Genomic DNA, 19,748 nt, shown 5'->3' with positions numbered 1-19,748 from the left:
AAACCAGCTCTAAGGATAAGACCATCCCTGAAACCCACGCTGTGGACCAGCCAAGGCTCCTGCAAATGACATAAAGACACCAGCAAACAATGATTCTTTCAAGGTCCCCGGTTCCTTGGCAACAATGCTGACTGACATTTGCATGTGACATCACATCCTGAATAAGCATGACATGGAGGAAGTGAGTAATCGATTCTTCCTGCTGAAGGGCAACCAGGCGCTAGAGAATCCACGGGAGAGCGGCACTGCTCATGCCACACAGTACGTCACAAAGGCCCGCACAGCAAGGCTGAGGCTCCGCTTCACACTCACGCTATATGGCTTCGATTGGTTCAAACAAGTTTTAAAACAGGAAGGAGAAATGGCAAGAAGAAATAAAAGTCTAAACAAGTGGTGACAAATGAGGAAATGCCAGGCTAAAAATTATCTATATTTTTATATAATGGAAGCATGTGACTTCCAATCTCTCTGTCTAGTGACAAATAAATATGAGAATAGCATTTTGTTTTCAGCAAAGGGAAAATACTTTTGACCTATGAAATACGACCATTTTATACTCCTACTTGTCTCATTGTATGAAATAAAATATGGCAGACTAGAAAAATAACATTTATTATTCGACACAAACCCCATTGTCCAGAACTACTAGCCACTTTCCAAGATAGAGACATAACGGCCGGGTGCAGTGGCTAATGCCTGTAATCCCAGCACTTTGGGAGGCCGAGGCAGGTGAATCACTTGAGGTCAGGAGTTCCAGTCCAGCCTAGCCAACATGGTGAAACCCCATCTGTACCAAAAATATAAAAAATTAGCTGGGTATGGTGGTACGCACTTGTAATCCCAGCTACTGGGGAGACTGAGGCAGAAGAATTGCTTGAACCCGGGAGGCGGAGGTTGCAGTGAGCCGAGATCATGCCACTGCACTCCACCCCGGGCAATGGAGTGAGATTCCATCTCAAAAAAAAAAAAAAAAAAAAAAAAAAAAAAAATAGAGACATGGGGAAAAGAGTAAAAAGGTTTAACACACTCAGATGTGATCTAAGACATTGAGCCTTTTCTGAAAATGAAAAATATGCCAAAATAAGAGACTTGGGTTAATAAATAATGTTTTTGTTATGTTTTCCTGTAGCTTGGGTACTTTAATGAAAAGGAAGTTAGAAAGTTAAACTAGTTAAAAAATAATTAATAGGAACTTCATTTTGTTTCATTTAGGTATTAAATCAGACCACGAGACTCGAACTTCAGCTCTTGGAACACTCCCTCTCGACAAACAAATTGGAAAAACAGATTTTGGACCAGACCAGTGAAATAAACAAATTGCAAGATAAGAACAGGTAATAACAGTACTAAAACATTTATAATTCAGGATTGCACACTTTCCAGATACGAAAGTCAGTCTCAAATGATGAATTATCAGAATAGTGAGTTTCTTCATGTTTAGTGTAACGGTCAGAAACCTCATGAGGGAGGAGAAGGGAGACGGCTTGGAGAAAATTCCTGCACAGGCACAGATCTAACACAGTCCTGGATTTTACCTTTCATTCCCTGGCCCCTTAAAGATCCTCTTAGAGTAATCCTCCAAACCCTGCCTCAGTATTATACATGCTAATCTATTATAAAAATACAGCTAGTGTTGTGGAGTGAAAGAACCACTGGCCCAGGCATTTTATTTCAGTATTAACTTGACCAAGATCCTTTGCCCTTGGGGACTTAGCTTTGTTCAATGCAGAATGGTCTATAGTATGAAAGCTACACTTATACTGTAAGCCAATGCAGATTTTATGATCCAATGCTTCCTCTTCAAACACACGATAAAGTAAAACCAAAAATATTAAACATGATTATATTAATATTTAAATAAAATATAGAAAAATCTCAAGATCAACAATAGAAAAAAAATTGTAGGTGATAGGTGGGGACTGTTTTCATAGGTCTGTTCCACTTGGGACAAAAGAGGATTACTTTATGCACATACCTGGTGTGCCTATTTCCTTGTTTTTAATGAAGACATGTATATACAACATGGAACATGGCTATAACAATATATCCTATTTGACAATTTAAATAATTCTTTATTCTTAACCAAAAATGATAAACTTCTTGTTCAATAATTGTTCTTTACTGTTAATCAATAACTAAGCTGAAATAATTCTTTCTGTCCTTTGGATATCAAGTTTAAGTCATTATTGATTTAGGGTTTTGAAAAGCAAATAGATTTTTAAAATTCAAATATTTTTCTTTCATGTTTCAGATTTCTCCTCTACAAACAGTAAATGAACATTTGAGACCAATCATTAAGATATAACAATCCTGCTAATTTCATTTTCCTTTCTGTGTTTTTTTTTTGAGACGGGGTCTCACTCTGGTTGCCCTGGCTGGAGTGCAGTGGTGCCATCTCAGCTTACTGCATCCTCAACCTCCTGGGCTCAGGTGATTCTCCCATGTCAGCCTCCTGAGTAGCTGGAACTACAGGCATGTGTCACACACCCAGCTGATTTTTTTTTTTTTTTTTTTTTTTTTTAGTAGAGGCAAGGTTTTGCCATATTGCCCAGGCTGGTCTCAAACTCCTGAATTTAAGCCGTCTGCCCACCGCAGCACCCTAAAGTGCTGGGATTACAGGCATGAGCCACCGTACCTGGCGTCGTTTTCTTAAAATAGTCTTACTTAGTAATCTTCTCTTCAAAATGCTGCAGTGATTCCCGGAACACATGGGAGCTGCAGATTACTTTTCTCTTGCCTGTTATACAATGATGTCCGTGACAAACCTAGGATATGTTCAGTTTGTAGAACATACCCTAATACTGAATACTGTTTCCCCACTTGGGTTTCAAATTTAGCATGCTACAATGCTAAAACTACCAATTTGGGTCAATTATGTCCCCCAAATATCATCTTTGCAAATATTTTTCCAATCATATTGGCTTTCAGCTATGCCTGTAGGAAGAATAAGCTTTTTCTCATCAGCTGTAGAAATCGTATTTTTTTGTCACAGATATGAAAGGAAATAAAAAGGTTTTTTTCATCAACAGCTATAAATAATAAAAAAAGAAAATAGTGTTGATGATTTTACAGGTGTATGAGTTCTGCATGCTGTGTTTTCTACCTTAAATTCTGACTGGCCTATGATTTTATTTGCAAGAATATCATTACAAAAATATCCAAATGGTATTTCACATTGGACAAACCACATTTTAAATAATCTTTTATGATTCCCCAAAAGTGCAATTGCTTTCTTTATAGAATAGATTCAAGGCAGGCACAGTGGCTCATGCCTATAATCCCAGCACTTTGGGAGGCCAGAGTGATAGGATTTCTTGAGGCCAGGAGTTTGAGACTAGCCAGGGCAACATAATGAGAACTCATTTTTACAAAAAATAAAAAAATTAGCCAGATGTGGTGGCACACACCTGTAATCCCTCCTATTTGGATGGCTGAGGCAGGTGGATCGCTTGAGCCCAGGAGTTTGATACCAACCTGGGCAACAAAGACAGACCCCCATCTCTCCAAAATTACATACTAAGTTACAACGATCAGGGGGCTGGAATACATTTAAGAGCTACAATTGAATATCTAATAATTATTATTAATACTGATTGTTATTGCTTATGGGCGAGACATGTAATGGGTAGCCAGTTCCTCGGCTGGTTAATATTGTTTGCAGGGTTAAAGAGTCAGAAAATGTTACTGTCAAAAAAAGATGGATTTACCAGATCATTCGAACTAAAAGGGGCCTGAAAGGCCATGAAATCGAATGCCTTCATTTTACATAGAGCTTTATTTAGATAGATGTTCACCTAGACAGACATGCACCTGAGGTCCACAGCAGGATGGCTGCCCATGTGACACAGGAAGCCATGTGCAGAGGTGGGATTCCCAGCGTAAGGCTCCTTCCTTTCACCTGAAGGTGCTTGTGACACCAAAGGTGACTTCTCAGGGTCTCCATTTTCTCTTCAGTGAAACCGTGATCTTCCTATGTATTCCCTGTGATAACTTCTATTTACAGAACTTACATGGCCACAAGGGTAGTTTTTCCTCAAGGGAGACATTCATAGCCTTGTCTTTTTAGCTCGATGATGTGAAGACCATCAAAACATCTAAATTTCCGCAGGCTTAAGACTATGGTTCATGATGCTTTTATGTCTTGATTTTTCTCCAAAACCCTAAAAAACACCTTGTACATGGTAGGTGTTCAATACATCTCTGTTAAACGGAAGGTAAGACGTGATCTGGACCCAACTATCACTCAGTGAAACGTGTGTGTCAATTTCACATGCTTTCGGTTCCTAGGAAAGTAAGTGCAAAGTGACTCAGGAGGCTTCAGATAATTCACAGCAGTGTTAAATGGCCGGTTCAAGGTTTCTTTATCAAGCAGGTGGGAAAATAATTTTTCTCTGCTCTTCATATGCCTTCGCAGAAAAGCTAGTGAAATGTATAGAATATTTCACCAGCTTCTAATGTGACATTAACAGAAGCTGTGGTAACTTGTTAGTAGACAGAAAATAATTCTGAAACATAAAGATGCCATCATTGACATATTTCATTATTAAACAAGATAGCTGACTTATACGGGACTCAAAAAAGGGAATATGAGGTCCCCTTCCTTTAAAACAAAACTCTGCAATGTGCAAATTCATGTGTACTAAACTTTATATTGGAAGGAAAACGTCAGAGAAAGGAATCTGACATCTGGTCACTGTTTTTCTATTTTTAAAAGTGTCTCTATTTTGAAAGCTTTATTTACTGGCCTTGTACAAACAAAATGAAGATATTGAAACATCTTTAGTTGCTGCTTTTCCTGCAATTATCACAGAAAGCCTCTTCAGGTGCTGAATAATGTAGTGTCAGGCTATCCAATTTTTCTCTTGTATCTTATTAAAAAAAAAAAAAATGCCGGCCAGGCACGGTGGCTCATGCCTGTAATCCCAGCACTTTGGAAGGCCGAGGTGGACGGATCAGGAAGTCAGGAGTTCGAGACCAGCCTGGACAACATAATGAAACCACGTCTCTACTAAAAATACCAAAAATTAGCTGGGCATGGTGGCGCGCCTGTAATCCTAACTACTCAGGAGGCTGAGGCAGGAGAACTGCTTGAACCCGGCAGGCGGAGGTTGCAGCGAGCTGAGATCGCGCCACTGCACAACAGCCCAGGCAACAGCGCGAGACTCCGAGACTCCATCTCAAAACAAAAAACAAAAAACAAAAAACCCTGCCAAATACCTTGACTGTGCATGTCTTTGAGTTTGTTCCTGGGAAACAGTTAACATTCTCAAATACATAGTCTCTACTATCTTGGATATGTTTCCTCTGGCTTAATGGACAGGAACTATTTTTAGTTTAAAAGTGGTGTGCTCTTCATTGAACATATTTATAGCAACGTATGTTTATAAGTTGAAATTAGGAAGGCAAACTATATAACCATTAATAAAATATCTTAGGACTTACATGGCATCATTTTACCAGCTCTCTAAATAATTTTTAAAAAGCTTTTCTGCCAGGCGTGGTGGCTCATGCCTGTAATCCCAGCACTTTGGGAGGCAGGGGCGGGCGGATCACGAGGGCAGGAGATCGAGACCATCCTGGCTAACACGGTGAAAGCCCATCTCTACTAAAAATAGAAAAAGTTAGCCTGGCATGGTGACACGCGCCTGTAGTCCCAGCTACTCGGGAGACTGAGGCAGGAGAATCGCTTGAACCTGGGAGGTGAAGGTTGCAGTGAGCCAAGATGGCACCCTTGCACTCCAGTCTGGGTGACAGAGCGAGACTCCATCTCAAAAAAAGAAAAAAAAAAAGCTTTTCAAGGGCTTGGCTCACATATTAACTGTTATGTATTAAGTACATGCGATAGCGCTGGTTAGATTTTTTAGAGAAGGAATGGGGCCACATTAAAAGGAGAGAAGCAGATTTCAGAGTCAGAAAGTTCTGGGATTGTATTCTGCCCCTGCCACCTACTGTGTGTGACTTTAGGTATGTGATTCATTGTTCCTACATTTCTTTTCTTTTTTTTTTTTTGAGATGATGTCTCACTCTGTTACCCAGGCTGGAGTGAAATGGCATAATCTCAGCTCACTGCAACCTCCACCTCCCGGGTTCAAGCAGTTCTCCTGCCTCAGCCTCCTGAGTAGCTGGGATTACATTCATGTGCCCCCACACTTGGCTAATTTTTGCATTTTTAGTACAGACAGGGTTTCACCATGTTGGCCAGCCTGCTCTCAAGCTCCTGGACTCTAGTGATCCACCTGCCTCAGCCTTCCAAAGCGCTGGGATTATAGGTGTGAGCCACTGAGCCTGGCCCTCAATGTCCCTAAGTTTCAATTTCCTCATTGGAAATGGGAATAATAATGTCTATATTAACGTTAACAAACATTCATTGAGTGTTAATGTATGCCAGGCGCTAGTCTAAGCATTTACATTTCTTTTTTTTTTTTTCTTTTTTTTTTTTTTTTGAGACGGAGTCTCGCTCTGTCGCCCAGGATGGAGTGCAGTGGCGCCATCTCAGCTCACTGCAAGCTCCGCCTCCCGGGATCACGCCATTCTCCTGCCTCAGCCTCCAGAGTAGCTGGGACTACAGGCGCCTGCCACCACGCCTGGAGAATTTTTTGTATTTTTAGTGGAGACGGGGTTTCACCGTGTTAGCCAGGATAGTCTCGATCTCCTGACCTCGTGATCCACCCGCCTCGGCCTCCCAAAGTGCTGGGATTACAAGCGTGAGCCACCGCGCCCGGCCAGCATTTACATTTTAAAACCCATTTGTTCCTCACACCAATCCCATGACCTAGGTAATAGTAACCTAATTTACAGGTGAGGACATTAATGCATAGGGCGACTAAGTAAACTGTTCCAAGTGGCAGGGCTGGTAAGCCAGGAGTTGAGTCTGGGAGAAGTATTCACCTCCCCATGAAGGAGTATTTCTCACATAGCATTAAGTGCTATTATTATCATTAGGATTAATATTAAAATATAAATAGTTTAGCAGAAAGCTAATATCCTACCCAAGGGTCCAGCCCAGTTGAAACTCTCCCTTCTCAAAAAAGCACTTCATGAGCACTAAGCTTGAAAGAGCAGCACCTTTCTTCTGAGCACTTTAGCATCTAATACAAAAAACACCCATGTCCCACCTATCCTGGACCAGATGGGGTACCTTTTCTTGTGTGTATGCATAAGTCTGCATGTACATACATATATGCTTATACGTTTACATATATACACACATTTATATATCTAATCTTCTCAGCAAGTTTCAGAGATTCCTTAGGGCTCTGGTAACATCTTATTACTTTATAACCACTACAATATCTTAACAGAGTACCTTGGAGAAGTAGAAATTCAATAAATATTAAATATTTCATTAGAATAGCCTTCACTAACTAACAATTCTTTTCCTTACAAGTTTCCTAGAAAAGAAGGTGCTAGCTATGGAAGACAAGCACATCATCCAACTACAGTCAATAAAAGAAGAGAAAGATCAGCTACAGGTGTTAGTATCCAAGCAAAATTCCATCATTGAAGAACTAGAAAAAAAAATAGTGACTGCCACGGTGAATAATTCAGTTCTTCAAAAGCAGCAACATGATCTCATGGAGACAGTTAATAACTTACTGACTATGATGTCCACATCAAACTGTAAGTTTACATATCATGCTTTCTTCAGCGTTAATAACCTTTAGTCAGTAAAACACTCAAAAGACTAAAAAATTCTCACCTTTCAGAAAAGGCACTATTTCTCATATATTTCATAGGAAATATCTACCAATTAAAATGAAGGAAGAAGAGAAGGGGAAATATATGTTATACTAATTATTATGAAGCAAACACCCCAAGCATACTTTTGATTCATGGCAGTAAAGAGCCTACTTTTAGTTAGTTCCATCATTAATTAGAAGGATGAGACTGGGCAAATTACTAAACCACAGCAGATATTCATTTATTTAGGTTTTACATGGGAAAAATAATATCAGACCCATGGGATGGCCATTAAGATTCAATGAGATAATACTCTGTGAGTGGCATAAACTGGCACTTGAGATGCTAGTTCCCTTATCTTGCCAGGTTCTTAAGCACATTTTGCCTTCCTTATTATTGTTTTACTTTGCAGCATCTCTTACATATTGGAGGGAAGGGCCAGGTGTGGTGGATCACGCCTGTAATTCCAGCACTTTGGGAGGCTGAGGTAGGCAGATCACTTGAGGACAGGAGTTGGAGACCAGCGTGGCCAACATGGTGAAATCCTGTCTCTACTAAAAATACAAAAATTAGCTGGGCATGGTGGTGGGCACCTGCAATCCCAGCTACTTGGGAGGCTGAGGTAGGAGAATCACTTAAACCTGGGAGGAGGAGGTTGCGGTAAGCTGAGATGTGTCACTGCACCCCACTATGTCCTCAGTGGGATAATGGCCTGAAGGGGCAGGCAATGGGGTCATGATACAGATAACAGTGTTTAGGGACATTCTTTTTAAATTCTTCCATACTAAGTTTACCCTATTCTACTCAAGACGAAAGATCTTCAAAAGCAATAATTTAATTTATGTGATTGTGAAGTACTTTCATTACATGTAATTGATGATCAGCAAAGGAAGTTTGGATTATTTGAAGTATTTTAATTGCATGGAATTAATGACCAAAAAGTAAGTATTAATCTTTTGAGAATTAAGAAGAAAACAGGCTGAAAGGAAACTTTCTAGAAAGGTTAAAAAAGTGGTACAGCCTTTTTTGCTTACTTAAGAATTCCAAAGTCATAAAACTCACCAAATGATTGGGTCTTGAAATAACAAGTCTTTGTCTTTTCATGAACTCCATTTAAATGCCTTACTATTTTTTAAAAGCAGCGAAGGACCCCACTGTTGCTAAAGAAGAACAAATCAGCTTCAGAGACTGTGCTGAAGTATTCAAATCAGGACACACAACGAATGGCATCTACACGTTAACATTCTCTAATTCTACAGAAGAGATCAAGGTGAGGTATTCGTCTCCCCTTACTAACTCCCCGGCTCTAGGCAGGCCACTTTAGAGAGTGAGGAACCAGAGAGCAGAAGTCTCTCCCCAAAGATCTTCCCCAGTCTCACACAGTACAAAGCCATAGTTACTGGGCAGCTACCTCGCCTAGAGTGCTTGCCAAGGGCTGTAAGTTCCGCTGCTGTGCAGAAAATACAGAAGCTGCATATGAATGATGTAGAAATGTCTATCTTATCTTCGGCAAGAAATACTTTCTTCTTGCATTTTGCTTGAATAACGCATACTGTCAGTTGTTTTTCCTGAGGTGTCAGACTCATTTCCTTAAAGAAAGTATCTTCCAAAAACTGAAGGTTGAATAACCATAGTGCATCAGCCATTGAGATGTCATGAAATTAATAATTTCTACTGCTGTGCCAAACTCATTTTTCAGTGATATTATTGTTCCTTTCTTTTTTGTGTGTGACTGCATAGTGACTTGTACAGTTAGCTACCGCTGCCCTGCCTCACAAGAGGATGTTAGCAGTTTTACCCACCATGGTTTTTGCTCTATCTGAGCAAACGCTAACACAGTGCCACAGACCAGTGGTGTCTTAGCATCCTGAAAACAGTTTCAACCTGTGGACTTGGTGACATGGTCTGAGGGACACGCAGGATTCTGAGGTCCACACCATGAGAACCGCTGGGGAAGGCGATTCTAACCTCATCTAACACAGTCTGGAAGACTCGAAACACACCATAAAGACAGTGTTCATTTTCTTCTCCAGCAGGGGAGTTCACTTCAAGGCATATGTCCAATTACCGCATGTAACGTGAGTGGACAGTCAGTACTCACAGCAGGCAAAGCCACAACACAGCTTACCTCAGTCATTTCTAGTTCTGCAGCCTCACTCAGAGAGCCTGACTCCTGAAGGTGCTTTGGGAGACACTGAACTTTAGATAAGGAAAAAAAAAGCAAAACCCTTCCGGAGAATATTTCAGTGTGGCTTCTCTTAAACATTTGATAGGGCAGAATGATATTACAGGAGAATCAGTGTGGTGAAGTGTTATGTAACTACTGGATAACTGTATATATTAAATGTCTATAAATATGTTTGCATATAAATGTAAAAGCAGCTACATATTGAACCAACACAAATAACTACAGAGAATACACTGGATACTGTACCAAAATGGAAATTTTCGAGGCTCTTGGAAGTATTATCTCTTTAAATTGAGTATTATCCTAAGTATTTAAAACAGTATCAGAGAAAAACACTTTAAAAATAACAAGCATTAGGGTTTTAAAGACCTGGAACTTGAAACAGTAACATGTATCTTGATTATGAATGGAAAATATAAATATTGTGCTATTCAACATAATGCTTCCCAAAGAAACCTTTCTAATTCATTAATGCTGTGTTAAATCAACCCTGAAAATTACTTAATGTCCCTAATGCCCTAGAAGCCATACAACAGGGAAGGAAGGGAACAAACCCACAAACAACACAGTCTGCTGCAGATGAAAAGGCAACGAACAGACTCTAGGCTAGGCCTTTCAATCTCTTTTGCTATCTGGTTTTCATGACAATTCTGTGCATGCCATTGTCTGTCACCAGATGTTGGCGTGTTCTTGGCCTGGGGACAGGAGTGTCGAGAGGGGGGACAGAGGATGCATGTGAAATGGGGATGCCACGGACACCGATGCAGAGGGACAGCCGCTAACCATGCAGCCCCATCACATTGTTTCATCTATGTTTCTCAGACTAAGTGCAAGCTTCCCACCCCAGTGCACTGTCCCACCCCATGGCACCCAGAATAACTGAAATATTCTACAGAAAGATGAAAATATATAGTACTCTGGGATTATATGAGCCTCAGGTCATGGTTGGAAACATTAGGATTTATACTCCCCTTAAACACTTGCAGTAAAAGAAACTCATGTACACAGCAGGGAACAATAAGCTTTCACAAACCTCAATTTTCTCATCTTGAAAACTAAGTGGTGTCAATTGTCACCTCTAAATTCCCTTCCAGAATTAAGAGTCTGTAAGTCACAATCTGATCCAGGGAGAGATAGAGAGACTTGGATGTAAATTCTGGCTCTGCCATTTGTGGCTCTGGGCGAGTCATTTAACCTTTCTGAGAGCTCAGTTTCCCCATATGTAACACAACAATGATACCCTCAGCCTTGGGAGTTGTGACAACACAGGGACAGCCCCTGGGGTAGAACTTGGGACAGTAAATGGTAGTGGTCACCATTTTCACTGCCTTCAAAGACTACCAGACAACTTCTCTGCCTGGCAGGGGACCCGATTCTGCCCTCGTTTATCTAATTCAAGAAAAGAATGTTCAATTGGTCTTTGAGCAGATCTTTCCCTAAAAGGCCAAAATACTGCAGCTTTAGTTTTGAAAAATTCATTAAGTTCTTGTACGAGAGAGACTGCAAGATGGCATTTATCAAAAGCATGTATGCTTTTGCTAGAGACATGGTCATTTCCTTCCCTAAATTTCACAGGACACCTGACTCCTAACGTTTGTCTCTATGGTTTGCTATTTAACCTGTCACTTAATCATTGCCTCAGAGTTGAAGCAAGTCAAGTATTATTTGCTGAAAATCATCAAGCTTTATAGAGAGATATCAGGTTCCTCCACCGTGCGGCAGTGGACAGATTAAAGATATTAACTGCCTTTAGGTTTGTTGTAATTGGAGTGGTAAGGTCTTGGGAAGTATCTGAGGACTTCTGCTTTGCTGATCCTGATATAACCAATTTCAGCACTTTTATTCAGTATCTTCTGGCTGCGTAGATAACTCTATTTGAACACTATATTTCTCTGCAAGTTTTATAGTCCAATTAACTGTAATACTCCAGTTTTTACAAATCCTCTGCTTTTTCTAAAAACCTGGATGAAGTACTAAGAAAATGTTCTAATAACCTTATCATCATCACTAATGGAATCAAAGCGAATACTGATATGGCTCAAATCATTTATGTGCTGGCAGTGACTCTCAGACATTTAAGAGTTTTGCCTCTGACTTCCATAACAAGGTAAACTTGTTCTCTGAGCAAGACAGAACATGTATTTAAGTATTGGTAACTTCATAGCAGTGATTTTGACACTGAAGAATCAAATATTCTTGGAACAAGGACAGGCTCACCAAGAGCCATATCAATGCTTTCAACCCAAGAGTATACCATTTAGGATACAGAATTAACTTCAATATATGTACATGAATCCTCAAACCAATGTAGCTTATTCAGCTGGTTTATGAAATAGATTTTTAAAAAGACATATTGATAGAAGTGAGCAGCACTGACCATTTTGTTGACTGCAGGCAAATAAGAGGCAGTATTATTCATGAACTGATTTAAACTTGGAACTGTGTTGAGGGAGTTTTGGCCTATTTACCAAAGGGTCAGGTTTCTCTGTTTTTGGCAGCATGATGTCAGTGGAAAAAAAACATAACAGGAATTAAAAAGACCTTATTCAAATCCTATATATCACTTAGAAGGTGAGTAACTGATCAAAATCTAACTTTGCTAAATCTTTTCTCCTTTCAAAAATGCAGAATTATGATACTACAGCAGAGCTGCTGTGAGATTACAGATAATATACACAAAGTATCTGGCAGAGTACTTGGATGAGAGTGGTGTGTAGCAATGATAATAAAAATCATAGCAATACAGAGAGGTAACAAGGGGTTAGCTTGAGCAGACTGATTTTCTACATCAGATTAATTTAAAATGAGGAAATAATTTTCTTCTTAATGAATGTAACTTTCATTAATGGCACCGATCTTTCTAAACATGAGTGCCACTGGGGAAGAAAATACGAGCCGGGTGACCTTCCTGGAGAGACCCCAGAACCATGCTGGGGAGAAGTCCCCTGCAGACCAGGCTGTTCCAGGGACAGTTCTCTGGTTGCACTAGCAATGCGGCATCAGGCAGCCACTGCACTTCCTCTGCACCCCTCTTTCCTCATGTAGGAAATGAAAGAACAGGACTAGCACTCTCTTGGTTCTCTTTTCGCTCTCCTCTTTAGGATTCTAACTCGTAAACACAGAACAATGTGCACTGAAGCTTACCCTGCCAAGTCGCCTCCATGATTCTCAAAAAGACCACGGGGCACAACACAAGAAGAATATTTACAATTGGTTTTGAACCTTAACTTCAATATTTCCTACCTTGTATGTGGCAGAAAATTTATCTTACTTTCTGCAAAACATGTTTCGTTCTACTGTAATCTTATTATTTAAAACTATTTATGTAATCTTATTTTCAGGGGTTTTTAATTTCATAATGAAACTCCAGCTGAGTTGAAATTGAGCATGCATGCGCTTAGCTTAAGAAAGAATTCTGTGTTCTGGACAAAGTTTAAACCCACAGAGCCAGTTTAAGAGCAGAAATAAAAAGAGTTGCTTAGAGAAAAACTGTGGGCAGTGAGCTATGTACAGAGAAGCGTGAAGTCATGCCCTTGAGGCCAAGCTGCTAAGCCAAGCTCAGGTCACACCTTGCACCAGGACACCAGAGCCTCAAGGCCCTTGTGCTCAGATGTGAACCAAAAAATCTGATTAGTATTGCACACAAAGGAAGCCAAACAGCCCCACAGTACGAGAATGTAACAGGAGTCCTCCAAACCCTATGATCAAAGAGCATCCCCTTCACATAGCTCTCTGTGGAGCTGGCAGGGGCTGGCATTTAGTGAAAGGTTTCAAGGCTGTGAATACAAGTCAATGGTTTTCTACAGGATGGAGATGTGGGGTTCGGGGCCAATCTGCCAAAATGTGCCATTCATAATGAACCTCTAAAAAACAGCAATCTCTGGGCCAGCCATCAGGGTGGGGTCTTTAGCCTGGAACAGATGATGACAAGTGAGTCATATTCCCATCAACACTTTATATTATATTACTGTTTATGTTTCACCATCATTTTAATCCATCACTTTCAATTTATTTGAAACCATCTGTTTCTTAGACAACCCCGATGGTCTACTCTGTGCCTTATATCCCAGAGAACCCTCTCGGCTGAGTCCTGTACCCAGGGTCTACATTCCTCCTGCTTCTGCTACGTAAGGGGGGAGTCGGTGGGCTCTGTCACTTATACCCTGCATTCCTATTTGCAGGCCTACTGTGACATGGAAGCTGGAGGAGGCGGGTGGACAATTATTCAGCGACGTGAGGATGGCAGCGTTGATTTTCAGAGGACTTGGAAAGAATATAAAGTGGTAAGGACATTCTTTAAGGCCTCAGAAAAGAATTTCCCTTGTGAAAAATAGCTTTCAAGATCTGCGGAACGTTAACCACCAATCCCAAACTAACCAATGACTTTTGACATGGTGCTTCAGTCTCCCCTTTAAAGAATGGCCAATATAAGGTAAACTGTATCAAAACAAAAGCTGCAGCCAGGTGTGCTGGCTCACGCCTGTAATCCCAGCACTTTGGGAGGCCGAGGCAGATGGATTACCTGAGGTCAGGAGTTTGAGACCAGTTGGCCAACATAACAAAACTCTGTATCTACTAAAAATACAAATATTAGCCAGGTGTGGTGGTGCACACCTGTAATCCCAGCTACTCAGGAGGCTGAGGCAGGAGAATCGCTTGAACCTGGGAGGCAGAGGTTGCAGTCAGCCAAGATCACGCCACTGCACTCCAGCCTGGGCAACAGAGTAAGACTCTCAAAAACACAAGGCTGCCACTACTTAGCTTATTTTTAAAGGTGGACTCAGCGTTTTTTTGGTAAGCCGACTGTTTAATGGTGCTTCACATTCCCATGAACTGAGCTGTTTATGCCAAGGCTTCTGCTGGTGGCTCCCCAAGTAGTTCTCATTATCCTAATACAAATTTTCTTCCAGCAGCAGCTTAGTGTCTAATAACTGACCTATTTAAAATCCATTTTCCTTTGGGAAGGACCCTGAATTGTCACAGCACCAGAAGTAATTTCTGCTATTTGATAGTTATTCTATGTTAAGTTGACGGACTATCCACTACAAATATACAAAGAAAAAATTACATGAAGTAATTGAATTTAACAACTTGCATTACAGGGATTTGGTAACCCTTCAGGAGAATACTGGCTGGGAAATGAGTTTGTTTCGCAACTGACTAATCAGCAACGCTATGTGCTTAAAATACACCTTAAAGACTGGGAAGGGAATGAGGCTTACTCATTGTATGAACACTTCTATCTCTCAAGTGAAGAACTCAATTACAGGTAAGTGAGTTCATGGTAATTGAAAGAAAAAATTAAAAGATTTGTGGCCGGGCACGGTGGCTCACGCCTGTAATCCCAGCACTTTGGGAGGCTGAGGTGGGCGGAACACGAGGTCAGGAGATCGAGACTATCCTGGTGAACACAGTGAAACCCTATCTCTACTAGAAGTACAAAAAAATTAGCCAGGTGTGGTGGTGGGCACCTGTAGTCCCAGCTACTCGGGAGGCTGAGGCAGAAGAATGGCGTCAACCTGGGAGGCAGAGCTTGAAGTGAGCCGAGATCACACCACTGCACTGCAACCTGGGCGACAGAGCGAGACTCGGTCTCAAAAAAAAAAAAAAAAAAAAATTACAAATAAAGAATTTGGAAGGTTGAAAACAAAAAAAAAGAAAAAATAAGAAAAAGAAAAAAAATTAAAAGGTTTGCTGGGTGAGTATTCCAGAAAATGAGAACCACAATGATTTAACCAAGATCTAAACCACTCTTATATTACCTTAAATGGAAAAACATCTTGTTTCTCAGAATTATTACTTCTTTAAGTTTCTCTGGGTTTAAAATTGTAACTTTGGTTATAACAATATAAAAGAAACTTCATACAAACAGTATTTTGTCCATTGTGTTTACTGTGTATCTTCAAAGCCTAGAAGAACTCTGCCTGGTAGATAAATGGCTTTCATAGATATTTGTAAAATCAGTGAATGGTAAGTGTTCCCATGATAATATGTCACATGAATAGCATAAATGATGGATACTTGTGACTGTGCTGTTTTATTCCAAAAGGTTTCAAAAGTTACTCTGTCTTTATGAAGTTTAAACACATTCAATTGTCTTCAATCTCAAAGTCAAGATTAGTTGTCAAGTTTAGAGATGGCAGAGTTAGGTGGGATGGTTAGTCAACTCTACTCTCCTCTACAGGAAATACATCAGATTCACAGCATTCCCTGGGTGTTTGCCTTGTCCTCACCCATTTGGTAGCAATAATCATAAGTAATAGCATGGGCAACCTTGACTGGGAATTTACTTTCTGCCTCTAAAATGCCATGAGAGTAGAGAGAGAGAACAGCAATGGGACTTGACAACCTAGTGTGTAAGATAAGTACGGTGAAGCCACACACACAGTAATGCTGGTACACAAGGCACATAGAGGCACTCCGAAATGTGTGTGCAATGGTAGGGGCAGAGAAGTGAGACTGTGTGCCCACTGGCACCAATGCCAGCCTAAAGGAGTCTAAAGAGCACAGACTGGTGGCGCCTCATGATCATGGAGCACACATTATGAAATACCCACTTTGAGGTCAGAAATTAGCAAATGAAGGTCAACACGAACATCACAAAAACAGTCATCATCTGACCTACAGTCTTGTCTTCATCTCGTTAATACCCAAGTCAGACACTCCGCTCCACGACCTGAACAGTCTGAAAGGAGACACAATGTTAAACTCCTTGAGCAGGCTGCCCAGGGGAGGATTGTGGTGGGCAGCACGGAGAAGCGGCTAAATGTCAAGTTGCCTGAACAACCAACTGAAAACTCTACAATGCCCAGTATGTCCTGCTGTACAAACAGTGGATGAAAATTCAGAAGCATGTTTGAGAAACAGATATACATGGATGTGACTCTTTAAACATCAGTGAAGCATATTTACTATTCTCATTATGGAAAGATCAGGCTCTCCTGGAGAGGCAACAACCGAGATTAATGAGAAGATAGGTGTTTGGGCCTCACAGCAGTTCCAACTTGACTCCAAAGAGATCAAAACTTCAATGAATTTTGAGACACAAGTGGTTGGTCATTGTTTTACCTCCAAGTTAAATATTTTTTCAACTGGCAACAGTTAGGAATCTACAACAGAAGAATTAAAAAAAAAAAAAGAAGCACAAAAATTAAGGATTAGGCTGTTTGTGTAAGAAGATTTTTACAAAATGGGTCATTACCCTTGTACGCTGACATTATAAAAATATTTTAAACTGAGATGGTTCTTAACAGATATTTCCTTTAGAAATGTAATCAATTTTTGGATAGGCCATTTAGAAAAACACACACATTGGTTTAAAGCTTAATTTGCTTGGCAAGATAAAATAGATATTACATCAAAAATTATTATCCTAATAAAACATGATGCTAGCATGATAAGAGAACTGTGAAGGGACTGAAACTTCTCATAACTGCAAATGCTTTGAGACACCAGTTGTATGCAGCATGTAAGGGATTTTTTTTCCCAGAAGAAATGTTCTCCAAGTGTTGGAAAACTGGAATATACATGTTATAAGAAATGCATAAATGCATCAATAGAATTTGATTCTTTCCAGTAAAACTAAAAGCTATGCGTACATTAAACCTTAAAAATTCATCACTTTTCACACACATTCTGGCAGTTTTATATAACACTGAGGTTTAATTGTTAATGTTGATGTTACCTCTTTATTCACCTGTTATATAAAATCATCCCTGGCAAAGCTGCAGAGATTGAAAAAAAAATCAACCCATACCTATGTAAAGCAAGTTCAAGAATATGGCCATTCTTAATAACCAAATTTTAAAGAAAGCACTTTAAACCAGTGGGCCATAAAAGGACCTAAAATTTCACAAAACCTTTCTAACAGAGACTCATAAAAAATAGTATTCTCCCTTATTTTTCTTGCCTCTGGGGATAATTTAACAAGTTCCATGAGAACTAAACATGTTCAAAGGAGACAAGAGACAGTTAAAAGATAAGCAAGGGAAGTGGTTCATCTCAATCCTGTCTATGATTAATGGGAAGACAATGGAAAGAAAGCACAGTGTTTCAAAATCCCAACAGAGATGAGTATTTATGACATTAGCAATTTGCAGCAGGCATTTAGAGACTGAGCTACGGCCAGTCTCACTTTTGAAACATGTAGGAAAATACTGAGACTCACATGTCCAGTTCATGCCTTAGGATGAAGTTTCTAGGGCTGCCTTAACACTGAAGTCACTTAGGAGCAACACTTACGGAACTCCCCATCACATGGCCCTACCCTCATCTTTTCACAACTTCTTCAACAAACAAACATCTCTGTTTAGGTGTGCACCAGTGTTGAAACATGGCAGAGGCGTTTGCTGCATCTGGTGCAAATCCTACCTCCATGACTTAAGAGTCTGACCTCGGACAAGTTTATATCTCTGAACCTCAGTGACTTTCAGTGGCAAAACAAAGATGGCGGCCACCACTGCAGGTGGTTATAAGCATCCAGTGTGCATGCAGGTGTAAGCACCTGGCCTGGCCCGACCAGCAGGTAAAACTAAAAGAACATTTTCTCTCTTCTTTGTATTCTTCCAATACAAACTGTTAGAAATTATATTATTCCAATGTGGCAGCTTGCAAACATTAGCAGGTTTTACAAAGAAGGGCATCATCTTGGTGCTTCAAGTACACTTCTCCTGCCACCACTGCAGGATTTGCTTTGTAGGCTCCTCGCCTGGGTCTTCGTGTGCCTGTTTCTCCATCAAGACGTGAGGACCCAACGTGCCAACATGGCGTACCCCATTACGTGAATGCCTGCTCTGATCTGTCCTGAACCATCTGCCAAGAAGCTTATTTGCAGCAGAAACTCTTGAGCATAGTTATGGAAAATAAAAAAAAAAAAAGAAAAAACAACCTCAAAAATACTGTCTTCTCCCTTCCCTTATATGCTCCTTGCTGGTACACAGATGACCGATGTAAGCCGTATTTTTGCAATTCAACTTACAATGGTTCAACTTAAGATTTTTCGACTTTATGATAGTGTGAAGGTGATACACATTCAGCAGAAACTACACTTTGGGATTTAAATTTGGATCTTTCCCTGGCTAGTGATATGTGGCACGATGCTCCCTCATGATGCCAGGCAGCGGCAGCGAGCCACAGCTCCCAGTCAGTCCTGTGATCACCAGGGTGAACAACAGACACTGCGTGCACCGTGTTGCCAAATGGCTCTGTTTGACTGTGGGCTAATGTGAGTGTTCCGAGCACATTTAAGGAAGGCTAGAGCTAAGCTATGATGCTCCAAAGGTCAGGTGTATTCCATGCATTTTCAATATACAACATTTTCAACATACAATGGGCTTATCAGAACATAGCCCCATGGGAAGTCAGGGATCGTCTGTATTGTAAATAGTGTCTAACTTACTCCGACATTTGTTCCTTTCTCAATGTCTAAAAGTTTAATTACATTACTCTACTATACAGACATGAGGCAATGTAGCCACAAGGATTTATTTTCAGCACCGTTCTGTAGATTTCTTCCCCAAACTCAGTGGCCATTCCTTGTCTGCTGCATTCTCCATCCCCCCGGGGCCCCCTGCGGAAAAAAATGTTTGGGGTTGCCCAGTTGTCTCAGGACTCCGTCTCTATGGAAGATGACTGGAGACCTGGGAGGAGGACCCTGGTGCTGCATTTCTTTCTCTTCTGTTTATCTGAAAGCAGCAGGAAAATAAATTACAGGGCTCTACAGTCGCTTCTGATAGTTGTGCAAGTGATATGTGTTGAAGGTTTCATGAAAACATCCCTCTTTGCTGAAGGATTTGATGATAAGTTGGTTCCTGTTTATACCAGTGCAAAATATTTTGTCCAGAGTATGCATTAGTCCATTAACGAGTACAGAACACGCTTC

The 19,748-nt window shown here is 40.5% G+C and overlaps 2 protein-coding genes across 9 annotated transcripts in view; one reads left to right on the top strand and one right to left on the bottom strand.

Moving 5' to 3' along the window:
* MCPH1 (microcephalin 1) overlaps positions 1–19,748 on the bottom strand; it is a 239,172-nt gene that overhangs the window by 114,698 nt on the left and 104,726 nt on the right. The window lies entirely within an intron of this gene.
* The window catches only part of ANGPT2 (angiopoietin 2), a 62,352-nt gene that overhangs the window by 34,765 nt on the left and 7,839 nt on the right, over positions 1–19,748 (top strand). For 2 of the 4 annotated variants that reach the window (XM_055349787.2, XM_004046583.5), the window contains 5 exons: positions 1,213–1,334; positions 7,388–7,620; positions 8,823–8,950; positions 14,050–14,151; positions 14,971–15,137. In XM_055349787.2, coding sequence (XP_055205762.1) covers positions 1,213–1,334; positions 7,388–7,620; positions 8,823–8,950; positions 14,050–14,151; positions 14,971–15,137 — 752 coding nt within the window. Of the gene's footprint in view, positions 1–1,212; positions 1,335–7,387; positions 7,621–8,819; positions 8,951–14,049; positions 14,152–14,970; positions 15,138–19,748 lie in introns of all 4 variants that reach the window. The other 2 variants (XM_004046584.5, XM_019032550.4) reach the window with 1 other exon arrangement.

This window comes from Gorilla gorilla, chromosome 7 (genome assembly GCF_029281585.2).
Source record: "Gorilla gorilla gorilla isolate KB3781 chromosome 7, NHGRI_mGorGor1-v2.1_pri, whole genome shotgun sequence".
Classification (NCBI taxonomy): Eukaryota; Metazoa; Chordata; class Mammalia; order Primates; family Hominidae; genus Gorilla; species Gorilla gorilla.
This window is presented reverse-complemented; position numbering and strand designations above follow the sequence as displayed.